Genomic DNA, 13,230 nt, shown 5'->3' with positions numbered 1-13,230 from the left:
GTCCTATTTTCCTGGTCTGTGACAGCCCCCCCCCCCCCCCATCATCACCGGCAGATAAAAAAAATAAAAATTTGTCTCAATACTATTGACACAATGTCCATTATATCTTATTTCAGATCACTGCCGCTCTGCTCCATGTATGAATGAAGGATTGTGCTCCAACAACAATGATAATTCCGACTATGTGTGTAATTGCCGTGACACAGGATTTACAGGCCCCACATGTGAAGATATAGATAGTAAGTTTGTTTCGGTGAATCATTTTCTTTAAAATGTTTGGTGTACTCCTCAATCTTGCCCCTTAAAGCCCAGTGCACACTTTATGCGATCCGATGTGACGCTATTTTTTTTAGAAATCACATTTTGCATTAAATGTGGTCCAAGTTCCAAATAGTAAGATTATTTCATTTTAAGTTCGGCATGAAGAAAGGAACAATAACATCATAATTTGGATTTAAATTTGCTTTTATTCCTAGAGGAAGAATCGAACTAGACTGAATTTCGATTTCAGTAATACTACCACTATTCTAAACTCTTATCGCTAAGATTTTATTGGCTGGAACGTCCATATCAAAGGTTATTACAATATCTTTGAAATTCGGATCGCAACGAATCACATAGTGTGCAGCGGGCTAATAACACCCACGCGACTAAGAAAGACGAGTGGAAGGTGTATATTTTATACTGCTTTAGAGACTAAACATGTATTACGCGTTAGCCCCCAGAACGTTCGGGGAGATTGGACACCCCCCCCCCCCCCTCTACATCCGCTCATCATTTTCCGTGACCGCTTTTTTTAATTTCTATACCTTATTTCTCGCGCATCTTGTTTTAAAACCATATTCGTGAGAATCAGCCCGTTAAGGCAATGCATGACCTTTATACAAGCCTATGTCAGATTATCCGACCAAAAAACGTTTCAAAAACCTGATTTTATGTTATAGAACAATTGAAATGGAGTTTTTATATCATTACTAGCATAATGTTCTTCAATAATTTGGTTAAAAAGGAAAAAGAATTAAATATACATAATAAATCCACAGAATGTAAAAAGAACATTTACACAAAAATTTCATTGATTCTAGAATTCAATTCAATTCAAATAAAACATTTATTTTCTTCTATGTCATTACATTTTTCGTAAACATAAATTCATACATAAATCAATTTGTTATAAGAAAAATATAAATATGTACATATTGGGTTTAACGAAGAAGGCGTATACCCTAAAGAAGCTTATTAAGTGAATCAGAGTAAGCCTGCCAAAATGAAATGAAGTAAAATAAAATCTTAAAATCGCCACACCGCACCCTACTATTGTGCAGATCCCGAGGTAATGAATTTATCACAAAATTTTCCTCTCATTTCAAAATCAGGACGATAATATGAAACCGATTTTTGTTTTTTTTCCAGTGTCCACTGAATCTCCCATTGACTGTTCTGGTCCTTCTCCATGTCAGAATGAGGCCGTATGTATCCTCGATACATGTGTATGTCAAATAGGCTACAGTGGAATCTACTGCGAAATAGGTAATAATTATTTTCGAGTAATTCAGATTTATTTCCAACAGAAATGGCATAAAATTGATACAAATATTTACGATACAAAACATCAATGATAATTAACATATAAAAATATATACAAAACATTTTGTAGACAAAATAATATATAATTTAGATAGAAGAAAGATATCTGTGTAAATGGGAGATTCACTCAAAAGCATAGCTTGTATAATGTGAACCCCCTATAATAATACAAGTAATACCAGCAAGAACAAAAATCACAAAATTCATTAGGTTATTTTGGAACTTCAATTTTGTTTAGTGTTTCATCTGGCTTTAACACCTTTGTTCCTGTGGTTACGTTAAAACTGAACTCTAAATTGCAGGGATTTAAAATTAATCCAGGTGGACTTTAGTTATGGACCGATCGAATTTTGGATTTGGTTTAAGTCTAAAGATTCACTTTTCTAAATCTCAAAGGATTTAATTCAAATCCCTCGAGATCTAAAATAAAAATTAGGATTAAAGCTGGATTTAGAATTCGATTGGTCCATAATGACAGTCCATCTGGATTTACGTTTTAATCCTTGTAATTTCGAGTGTATATCATCATTGGTGTATCTGATCTTGCTCTCGTTTTGTAAACTACACTGTAATAATGCTGTTTAAAATCTAAAGAACATTGTTTAAGCCCATTACTCTAACAACTATTGTTTAAAAATGTTCAAACAAGTGTTAAAACTTGTTAAACTAGTAGTTTAAAAAGTTTAATCAATTACACAAAAAGGTTTAAACAACTTTTTGTCAGAGTGAAAGGCTTAAATAATTTTGTGGGTTTTTTTTTCTGTGTATAAAACAAGAACATTTTCAAACAAACTCTTTATAATTCCATTCTGTTTGATATCCACATTCGGCTAAATCAATAGAAATGAATTCCATGTACCTCATATGCTACGGCAGTTCCTGTGACACGCATATTCCTATAACAATCTAGTCTGGAGCCATGATGTTCAAGCTTAGGTTCTATCGACTTTGCGAATTGCAATGCAGATCTCACATCACAATTACTGAATACGACCTTAACCATGTTAACGATTGATTTTTGTTTTCACACAGCTCCGACGGAACCTCCCGTTGAAGGCTGTGGAGGCCCTCTCCCGTGTGAGAATGGCGCCAGGTGCCTCTCTGATCTTTGTGTCTGTCAAGCAGGTTTCACCGGAACCTTGTGCGAAACCAGTAAGTAGATTATGTAGATATCTTTGAATTTGCGATAGATATAAATATATTTTAAAAAATAGTAAAGAAATATGAATATGTAATATATTATAGGTATCGAATTGGTGTATAACATCACAACATGACACTATTTGGAAAATATATTTTTGATCGTTCACCAATGAATAAAAAATAAGTTCGGAATTAGTTTAGAGAACTTTGTTCTTTTTCTCCTCGGTATTATTTTTTTGAAATATAACTTATTTTGATTATATATCAATTCATTTTATCACAAATCTACAATTTGCAGAATTTGTCAACTGTTTACACTATTTTTACTAAACAAAATCATTCTTAATTTTACCCAAATTTTATCAACAGAAATTCTATGGATAAACGTACATACCTTAAAGACATTATTTAAATTATTCTACAATTCTTCTTGAGTTCTGTTCTCAACAAGATGTTGACGAAAATGTTTCCAATCATCATATGTCAGTTGACGGACTTTTTACAACAACCCTCTGGAATCCTTATACCTACTTGTTGTAGTAGGTCCATAATGGTATCTACGTCGCTTGGCGAAACCGTCTAGTTATGAAAGGTTAAACAAATCGTTTACGGATTAAAAAAAATACAACATGGCATTGTGAGACTGTGGATTAAATGTTCACAGACGCGGCGCGTTGGTGGCTTTCGAATATTATCGGATAAGTTTGCATTGTTCTCCCAGGTATCATGGATACCTTTTTCCAAATGTTTTGCCCACAAAAAATCCTTACTTCATGAGTTTAATATATTTAGCTTTTATCAATGGGTTTTCTTGTTTCCTTACAAACTCTGAACATACTCGTTTCTTCTTCTCTTGTAGACATAGATGACTGTGCTTCTGAACCATGCCCTTCACAAACATCAACATGTGTGGACTTAATAGATGGCTTTGCCTGCTCGTGTATTAACGGATTTACAGGAGAATTATGTAATATAGGTAATGTATTTCTTGCTCACAAATTAGCACATATTTTCCAGTGCAACCTCCCCCCTACCCGCCCCTCGAAAATGCCATTCTCTTTTTTTATTCTGGAGGAATGCACGTCCGTCGTACTTGTATATAAAGAACAGAAAATAATGCCATTTCATGTCTTTCCCTTCGGTTGTTAAATGTTCAAAATCTCTGCTCACAAATTAAGTTGTTAATGCTAATATTTTTTCAAAATTATTATCAGTACATTTTACATGATCGAAAGGTGATCAACCACTTGAAAAGTCCGTTTTCCACGTCATTGTTCTTGCTCATACAAGGGTTTTTTCGGAGTAACTTTCGTTCTGTACTTATCAATATATATATTTTTTCTCTCTCTCTCGCTCTCGTGCCCCTTTTCTTTTGGTCACCTTTTTTTAAAGATTCTCTTTCTCTCTTTGTCTTTCTTTCTTTATTTCTTTTCTTTCCTTTCTCTCTCTCTTCTCTGTCACTTTCTCCTTTTATTTGACCCCTTCCCTTCTTCATTGCAGCTGATAACAGAATTCAAGACACTCGGAACCAATCTAATCTGCTGATCGATCCTTGGTGGATCGCTCTAATCTGCCTGATCGCAGTCATGGTCCTCATTGTTATTGGTCTATCTATATGCACTTGTCGAACCGTGAAGGCTGCTAAGACCAAATCAGACATCAATCCGTAGTTGTAACCATCATGAAATCTCAAATTCTATAGTCATTTGCAAGACGACGTTACATTACAAGTTCTTCCATTGGGTTTTCTGACAAATTTTATCGTATTAACCCGGAATTGTATTGATTCAAATGTATTTACTTGTAAACAGTGATGGTTTGATATTGGAGCCTTTATTTTTATCAACTCCTGCAAAATGCTATTTGTATGTGCATATTTAGGTCTACTCTGTCTCATAACTGCGACGACAACAACGTGTTGAATACCACTTCTCATCCCCCTTCTCCTACTACTACTACTACTACTACTACTATTACTAATACTACTATTACTACCACTACCGCAACTACTATTACTACTGCTGCGGCTACTTCAGATGACGACATCAATTTATCAACAGTTACAACTTCATTCTGTTGCTGCTATTACTTTCTGCCATTGTTGTCACCACTGGCTATTGCTCCTACTATTAACTATTTGGCTAGTTCTACATCTAGCTGCTTCGTCTCCCAATCTTCTTCTTTCTTATTGCTGTTCTGACGAACATAATGGCAACTTCTCCGAAGATTTCTACAATATACTGCAAAACTTGGCTCCAATATTCCCATACACAAGAATTAACTCCTTTCCGTATTCCAATAATATACGCATCAGACCCCATTACCAATACTCGATTGCTTTACCATGTTTACGATTTCAATTAGATGAGTGCTTAAATTCATTGAATGGTGAAATAAAATTTATGATATAGATTAATTGTATTTCTATCGCTGTTGTATAAATGTTATTCTACACTGAAATTCTTTATCAGAGTATCACCAATATATTGATATGCAATGAATTATTGTTCGGTTTCTCTGATATAATTTTGATGATTTTACTTATGTTATAGCAATCTAATATACCATGTATACATCATTGTGGTCGATTAAAAAAAGAATACTATCCTGAGTTCTGAATCGATGTCCTGAAACTTTATTGAACCTAGTATCGAGTCACCGCACAGCAAGTTCAAGGCAAGATAGGAGCTTAGTAAATGATTATAAACTTCGTGTATTCTGCAAATAAGAGACCACTAATCATATTTTGTATGGGTTTTATTTTTTTTTTTGGGGGGTGGGATTAATCTTTTCAGATAGTTTTTAGTTCATTATATGAAATTACATTTTTACTATTTAAACTTAAAGTACATGTGATGTTTTAAGCTCTTGATTAAGACGTCCTGAAAATATAGAACATTGAAGAGCAGGATAAACCATGGTATAATGTTCATTCTCAACAAATATCGGAAACCGGAATTACAGGTAACACCCCTTTCCGGTTCAAAACTGACCGGGAATAAGGTTTGATGTGACACTAAGAGGGTCAAACATAACGTAATTATGTTAAGACCGTTCCTCAGGTCATTTTGACTGGTAGTTGCTTTGGCACCAATAGACCCGGATTCCGTGTCGATTTTTCCTGAACTGTTATTTTTTTTGGAAAATTGTCAAAGACCTGCCGTATAATTGTGAACCAATGACAACCAAAGGTAATAATTCTGATCAGTATTTTACCATGCAGAAGAATAATATGTTATTCAGTTACGTTGATGATATCCCCGACAATTTTTAATTTCTCTTTTAATATATTGGATAAAACTATGTATTGCATTTCTACATGAATAATAACGATCTACTTAAGTATGATTGATTTTGTATATCACTGAAACAGAGCGTTAGCATGTAGGATGAATAGGAAAGCACTTGTTTCTGAATGTTATACTGTTAATATTTGTTTTTCTAAAAATGTTGAGCATTGTTTTTTTTACTTGAAGAAAATAAATTTACTAATAAACTGAACAGGTGACTTCTGATGTTACAGTGCATGAAATGTTCACAGTTGTATTTTGTAGCGTATTAGTAGGGAAGCTTTAAAGTGCCATCGACTTGTACTTGTAGAGTTGGCGAGATCAAGTCGACATAGTAACGATATTTTGTCAACTTGGCAAGATTTTTCTATCTCACCAAATAAACACACAAAATAGTTGTATGTCAAGTTTACTAGACACGTTGTCTCTCCAAGTCGACGTATGATACATAATATGTCAACTTGGCGAGATACTATATCTCGCCATGTCGACAAAAAGGTGAATGTCAACTTATCTCGCCAAGTGCATACGAAAAAGTGTATGTGAACTTGGCCAGATGTTTTATCTTGTCAATCGACAGAGAAAGTGTTTATCAACTTGGCAAGATACGTTTATATCTCTTCAAGTCGACATAATGAGGTTATGTCGACTTGGTGGGATTAATTATCTCGCCATCTCTAAAAGTCGATAGCATTTCAAAGGCTTTTTCTTCCGGTCTGATAATTTTTTTTCATAATAATGATAATATACTACTACTACTACCAGTGGCGTACCGTGGGTCACGGCATGGGGGGGCACCAGCAAAAATTTCGAGTCACTTAGGGAGCGCGCAAAGCGCGCTCAGTTCCCAGGTATACTGACCTAATAGAGACATTTTGTGCAGTCCCATTAAACTGATATGTATCTCACTGTAACCCCAAACAGAGAACATATTTTAGGAATCCATTAAGAGTATACATATCTCATCATAGTCATCTAATGCTAGTTCCATCGTTTGCTGATTTTGTTATAGAATTACATCTAAATACACTTAGCACTTTTTGTAGACATGGTAATCATGATTATCATACGCATCTCACTAATCAAATACTGCGAGCGCGAAGCGCGAGCTGAAAATTTAGGATATTCAGACCTGAAGAGGGGCATTCTAAGGCTTGTTTGCAGGAATACACTAAGACCGTACGTATTTAACTAACCAAATGATGCGAGTGCAAAGCGCGAGCTGAACATTTTTTATATTGAGATCAGAAAAATTGACATTTTAAGGACTGATTTTAGGAATTCATGAAGAGCAGACATCTCACCAATCAACTAATGCGAACGTTAGCAGGAAATGTTTTATATGAAGACCTTAAATAGAGCAATCACTTTAAGTAGTCATGGAAAGGAAGCAAATGTCACTACGTGAAATAATATTAACTCGAAATTGCGAGGAAATACATTTGGTGTACAGTATATTAATTTGAAAACGGGAGGTTTTAGTACAACATGATTATACATGTATATCTATCTCGTAAAACAGTCGCGGCGAGCACCAGGAACATAGGCCCTGAGCAAAGAATGTTTCATAAAGTTGTGAAAAGGTGCTTCTTATGTAATATAACATAATCATAATATAATATAACATTTATTATAAACATAATTTTTTTCTTTCCCAACTACGTTTCACTTTCTTTCTCCCTCTTTTTTTTCCCTTTTCCTTTTTTTGCTAGCCGATGGGGGGGGGGCACGTGCCCCCAATGCCCCCGTAGTTACGCCACTGACTACTACTAGTAGTAGTAGTAGTAGTAATAATAACGATAATAATGATATAATAATAGGGAAAGCGCCTAATCCACTCTGTAGAGTGCTCAAGGTGCATTTATAAGATGAAGAAGAAGTAAACAGAAAGGTTTTAAGAACAGATTTGAAAGACTCAACGAAATACATTTCATGATGTCTTCAGGAAGTCTGTTCCATGGTGTGGGCAGGGCCGTCGCTAAAGGGGGGGGGGGGTTGCGACATCCCCTTGCTATTCTGAATATTGTCGGTAAATCTGGGCTGCCGTCGGGTAAAATGATGAAAAGGGGCGAGAGGGAAAAAAGGAAGGGAAAAAGAGGAAAGAAAAAGAGAAAGGAAGGAAGGGAGAAAGAAAGGCAAAAAGGAGGGAAAACAAAATGAAAATAAAAGGAAAACGAAAGGAGAATAAAAGATGCGGAGTCTGAGATGTTGGAAAACGCATATCTGTTACGCGAACGCAGGGCTGTTGAACTGATGCTTGTCGGAAAAATGACAACTGTCGGGTCACGAAATATTGATCTAAAAAGAAAATTCTTACTCGGTCTCTATATTTGTCGATAAATGTCAAATTGCATAATGTTATCGTTAAAATGTATTTTTTCCGCAATGCGAACGTGGTGAGCTCACTGTACCGACAGTAATTAGAATATCAAAAGTTGTCGGCTTTTCTACCGACAGTGATTAGAACGTCAGATCTAAATCTTAAAAAGAAAATCAGCTCGCGCTTCGCGCTCACATCATACATTTATTGAGATCGATATCCTCTCCAAAATTGTCAGTCATATTGGTCAGTGCTTAATATTTACCTTTCTAGTTAGTATATCGAAAATTTCAGGTTGCACTTAGCGCTCGCATTATGTTTATTAAGATACACAGCTCGTTCAATTAGAATCTGAGTTTGTTCTTTTTGTAAAAGCCTGTGGAAATGTAAAGTTTTTAAGTCAAGATATCAAAAGTTGTCAGCTCGCGCTTCACTACCGACAGTGCTTAGCATGTCCCGGCTTTAATAATGTCAAAATATCAAAAACTTTCAGCTCCTGCTTCGCGCTCGCACCATATATTTAGTGAGATCCCTACCCTCTCCAATATTTTTCTTCTTTTTGGACAGTTCTTAAAATTCTCTTCAGGGTCAGTATATGAAAATATTCAGCACACGCTTAATTAACGCTCGCATAATGTTTATTAAGATGCACAGCTTGTATAATTACAGATGCAGCATCTGAGTTTGTTCTTTATATGAAAACGTGTAATATGTTTGATTTTTAATTGGAAACATAACAAAAATTTCAGCTCCCGCTCCACGCTCACATAATATACTAGTATCTATACCCTTCCTTTCCATGAATACAATAAACTGCAAGGACTGTACGATTTCAATTCAAAATCTAAAAAAAACAGCTCGCGCTTCGCGCTTGAATTGTTTAATTCTTTGATTAGATACCCATCGTGTTCATGATTGCAAAAACTATTTAGAATGTCCAATTTCCAGGTTGTAAAAAAAAATCAGCTCGCGCTTCGCTTTCCCAACAGTTGCTTAGATCTATGGTTACATTGTTTTGAATGTCCTGTTTTTAGTTCTAAATCTGAAGAAAAAATCAGCTCGCACTTCGCGCTTGTTTACCGTGTAAAAAAGTCCTTACAAGTCGCTCGCTCGCTTTATTTGATTAGTAAGAAAAGTATTCTATTCACGAGTCACTGCAAACAGTCATTAAAATGTCCTTTTTCAGAACAATTAAAAGTTTCAGCTCGCACTTGCATGAATTGCTTAGTTATATAAGCATATTATTCATATAAAATGTCTATTTTTATGGTCAGAAATCAAAAATTTCAGCTCGTGCTTTGCGGTCACATCAATTGTTTAATTAGTATATGCATCCTCTACATGGTTACAATCGAGTTTTCAGGTCGAAATACAAAAATTTTCAGCGCGCCCTTCGCGTTAGCATCAATTGCTTGGTTAATATATCCATCCTCTTCATTATTACAATCGAGTTTTCAGGTCGAAAAATAAGAATTTCATTTCGCACTTGCATGGATCTTCTAATTAGATACGAATCTCTTTCATATTACAAAAGCTGCTCAAAATGTTAAATTTTCAGGTCTAGATATACAAAATATCTATGAATTTGAACTCGCGCTCGCATGGTAATTTTTTTCATATTCAGGTCACGTGAAATACCTTATCTTGTTTCTAAGAATTAAAATTTAGTTAGGACTAACCCTCCGAAAGTCGGTAATCGGTGCCGATATTTGTCGGTAATCAGGGCCTCCACTGCCCTACAGGAAAAGTCATAGCGACGCCCCTGACTGTACTGGCCTCAATTTTTACTTAATGATCTTGATTATGATGAAAATGGAAAGACCTGAATGAATCAAGTTTCCATATTCATATTTTAGTTCATCGACAGTATCTCTTCTTCCTACGTATTTTTCTCTCCCTTTTATTTTCATACATTTCCTCCTTTTTCGACTACCCGGGTCCCGTGCCCGAACTCCCCCCCCCCAAAAAAAAGAATAAATATGCGCATAGTGTGTGTCTGAATGAGGTGTCACTGAGAGTTCCCTGTGTTCTTGGCAGCCTTATTGTTGGACTTAGTTTTCTTGTATTGATACGTTATTCATATTGATTTCTACTTGATTATTTTGGGGGTTGGAAGAGCATGCAGCAGTGTTTACCCCCCCCCCCCCCATCACCCTAGTCGCAAATCCCATCCTATTTCTTGCTTGGTTGTGAAGACCAAGACAAACCAGCCATATTGGTGGATATATCGAAGTTCACACAAGCGCACAAAGGGAGCACGTGGTGTGAATAGGCCCTCATATGGCTCCACAAAGCAGCCGTACGTCCCCGGATGTTTAATCAATTGGAAGAGTGCTAAAAAATGCATACAACTCTCTAAAAAACTTGAGATTCTCAAATCGGCAACTGTGTCTGTTCTGTGGGTTAGGTTGACTTAGAGGAGCCAATTTGTTGAAAAGGACGTCTGGAATATCACATTCTTGCTGTAGGGGTGAGAATGGTGCATGAACAGCGTATTGGAACAAATCGACTATGACGATCGCATCACACAACAAATTTCGGAACTAAGCGGCGGGTAAAAGAGCCGCCGATTAGTACCTCCGGCCCCGATCGGCTGCCCGGTCCAAATCGCCTATGACACCGGCACCCTTCGCTATAGTTTTCATTTCAGCCTCACCTCTTCCGCCACCCCAAGCTCACTCCCCCCCCCCCCCCTCCTTCTTACCGGCTCGCCTACTTCTCCTCCAGTCCCTTTCTACCACTCGCTCTTCGAGAAAATACTTCCTCTTGTTAGATATTCAGGGGTCAGATAGAGGAGTAGTGCCAGCAACTATGCACTGCATACGACTTCCGCTAGGCATCCATGCAGGCGTATAAATATAATTGCTCTGTCAGTCTGACATCATTTCACCACTTAAGACCTTGCTACATTTTCGTTCTCTCTAACGATACTTGATTGTGAACACCATATTTTCTTTTTGGACATATTTGAAGAACAAGTGCAAACTATATCACAACAAACTGATACTTCGATCCCGGACTTCGATCAACGATTGTCGAGCTGTAAGCCTTTATAGCAGAGCTGACACAATTGTAGTTTCCTGAAGTGGCAAAACGAACCATCAAAATAGAATATTGGTTTCACTTTTGAAATGCTCTTCTACAGATCCACTCCAATGACAGTTCCCAGAATAGTTTCGTTACGGTCACGTGAAATCGAAGAGTGGTATTAATTTCAAAGTGGATAATCAATGACTTCTCGCAACCAATACATCATACATCCGATGACACATTATAAATCTCGAATGACCATTTCTACTCAACACCTACTAGTAGATTATTCCAACATGTTCCTGGTGTGCGTCGCAATGTAAATGGTGATGAATCATTGGTTAGCCATGCTCAAATATACTCGTGTGCACTGCATTTAAGACACTAAACCGTTAAATGAAGCTTAGTTAACATTTTTTGTTTACAAACATGTGGAATAACGTGATCGAATGAAGAAGCACAATGAGTGTCATCAACGACTGCATTGGCTCAACGGCAAACTATTCAAACGCGACTGACAACGAGCCGCAAGGGTTAACTTCCCCCAACATCATCCTCGCAATCATCTACAGTTTCCTAAGTTTGATCATCGTTGTAAGCAACATTGGAAACCTCTTCGCCTTGCCACACGTTACGGTCGAACTGGGAGCCCACACCGTATTTTTGTTCCGAGCTCTAGCCGCGGTCGACCTTCTTACCGGTATCTTCGGGAGTGGCGGGAAATTAGTGGATATTGTTCTGGATCCGTCTGCAGGCGGCAATATTATATTTACACAAATTCGTTCATTAATCACTGTCATTTGCATCAATTACTCCCTGCTTATCCTTGGCTGTGTAAGTCTTAATCGATATCTTGTTATTGCCATGCCCTTCAGATACAAAGTGGTCACTCGTCGTAAAATGGTCATCACTCTCATTGTAATATTTGTGATAGGAGTGCTACAAGCCTTCGGGAGCTATCTATATAGTTATAGTATTCATTGGAATACAGGTGAACCGTTTTGCTATTTTCAAGTCAGAACTTGCAATCATATCTACCGTGGATTCATCGTAATTTATCTTTTCATACCAGTCATCGTCACCGTGATCATCACCTTTACGAATGTATGTCTTCTGGTAATCGTCCTCGATCACATTCGTCGCATCAAGAAACAGGTTGACACGCTCAACCAGAAACCCCCCAAGCTACGCAACGTGAAAGGCATAACTACTCTACTTTTGGTAGTCCTTACTTTTTACCTGTGCTGTGCTCCAGAATGGGTCTTTGACACCTACAGAATGGCTATCGCCAAGCCGGACTGTCACCCGGGAGCTTTCAGCGACTTCTTCATAGTTCTATTTCTTGCCAATAGCTGTATGAATTCATTCATCTATCTATTCACCATGAAGTCATTTCGAAAAGCGTTTGTGAGAAGTCTGGGATGCAGCCGTGTGTTGAGGAGTGGAGAAGTTTCTTTCTTATAGCAGTTATTCATCTGTTCACCTAGTGCAACGGGGTGATAGCCCGCAGAGAACAATGTGACATAACATTTATTTTTGTCTCGGCTATGACTTTCAGAGCGAGGCTGCTATTGGCGCCAGATTTCTGACGGTAGTGGCGGCGACGTCATCAACATTGAAATATTAACCAAAGCTATATTTCCAACGTGTCATGACGTAGAATGTACGTGGACCTATTTCATAAAAAGAAATTGATAAAGGGTTATCAAGTATCAGTGGTCATCTGGCATGAGTTTCAGGTCACATGATCAAGGTTAAATGCCATTTAGGGTCAATGAACTTTGACCATGTTTGTGAACATTAAAATCCTAACATGGTGAATTGTTTAAAATGTCATATCAAAGCTTTGATAGTATCAGA

The 13,230-nt window shown here is 37.0% G+C and overlaps 2 protein-coding genes across 19 annotated transcripts in view; both read left to right on the top strand.

Moving 5' to 3' along the window:
* LOC121408183 (fibropellin-1-like) overlaps nucleotides 1-6,255 on the top strand; it is a 57,870-nt gene extending 51,615 nt beyond the window's left edge. For 17 of the 18 annotated variants that reach the window (XM_041599562.1, XM_041599559.1, XM_041599554.1 and 14 more), the window contains 5 exons: nucleotides 117-239; nucleotides 1,414-1,530; nucleotides 2,620-2,739; nucleotides 3,590-3,706; nucleotides 4,231-6,255. In XM_041599562.1, coding sequence (XP_041455496.1) covers nucleotides 117-239; nucleotides 1,414-1,530; nucleotides 2,620-2,739; nucleotides 3,590-3,706; nucleotides 4,231-4,400 — 647 coding nt within the window. In that variant the 3' untranslated portion in view covers nucleotides 4,401-6,255. The remainder of the gene's footprint in view (nucleotides 1-116; nucleotides 240-1,413; nucleotides 1,531-2,619; nucleotides 2,740-3,589; nucleotides 3,707-4,230) is intronic. The other variant, XM_041599552.1, reaches the window with a different exon arrangement.
* A 5,577-nt stretch (nucleotides 6,256-11,832) lies between these two features.
* On the top strand, nucleotides 11,833-12,834 carry LOC121406836 (melanin-concentrating hormone receptor 1-like). The gene is made up of 2 exons (XM_041597707.1): nucleotides 11,833-12,070; nucleotides 12,443-12,834. The coding sequence occupies exons 1-2, from the start codon at nucleotides 11,833-11,835 to the stop codon at nucleotides 12,832-12,834; spliced, it is 630 nt and encodes a 209-aa protein (XP_041453641.1).
* The last annotated feature ends 396 nt before the right edge of the window (nucleotides 12,835-13,230 follow it).

The sequence above is a fragment of the Lytechinus variegatus genome, chromosome 2 (assembly GCF_018143015.1).
Source record: "Lytechinus variegatus isolate NC3 chromosome 2, Lvar_3.0, whole genome shotgun sequence".
Taxonomy (NCBI): domain Eukaryota; kingdom Metazoa; phylum Echinodermata; class Echinoidea; order Temnopleuroida; family Toxopneustidae; genus Lytechinus; species Lytechinus variegatus.
The sequence above is the reverse complement of the archived record's forward strand: the minus strand, read 5'-3'. Positions and strand labels throughout refer to the sequence as shown.

What these genes read in the sequence shown, in the direction of transcription:
- LOC121406836 (XM_041597707.1), top strand. Translation starts at nt 11,833, where the DNA reads ATGAGTGTCATCAACGACTGCATTGGCTCAACGGCAAACTATTCAAAC. An exon ending in CGCGGTCGACCTTCTTACCG is followed by an intron (nt 12,071 to 12,442) that starts GTATCTTCGGGA and finishes TTTTCATACCAG; the next exon opens with TCATCGTCACCGTGATCATC.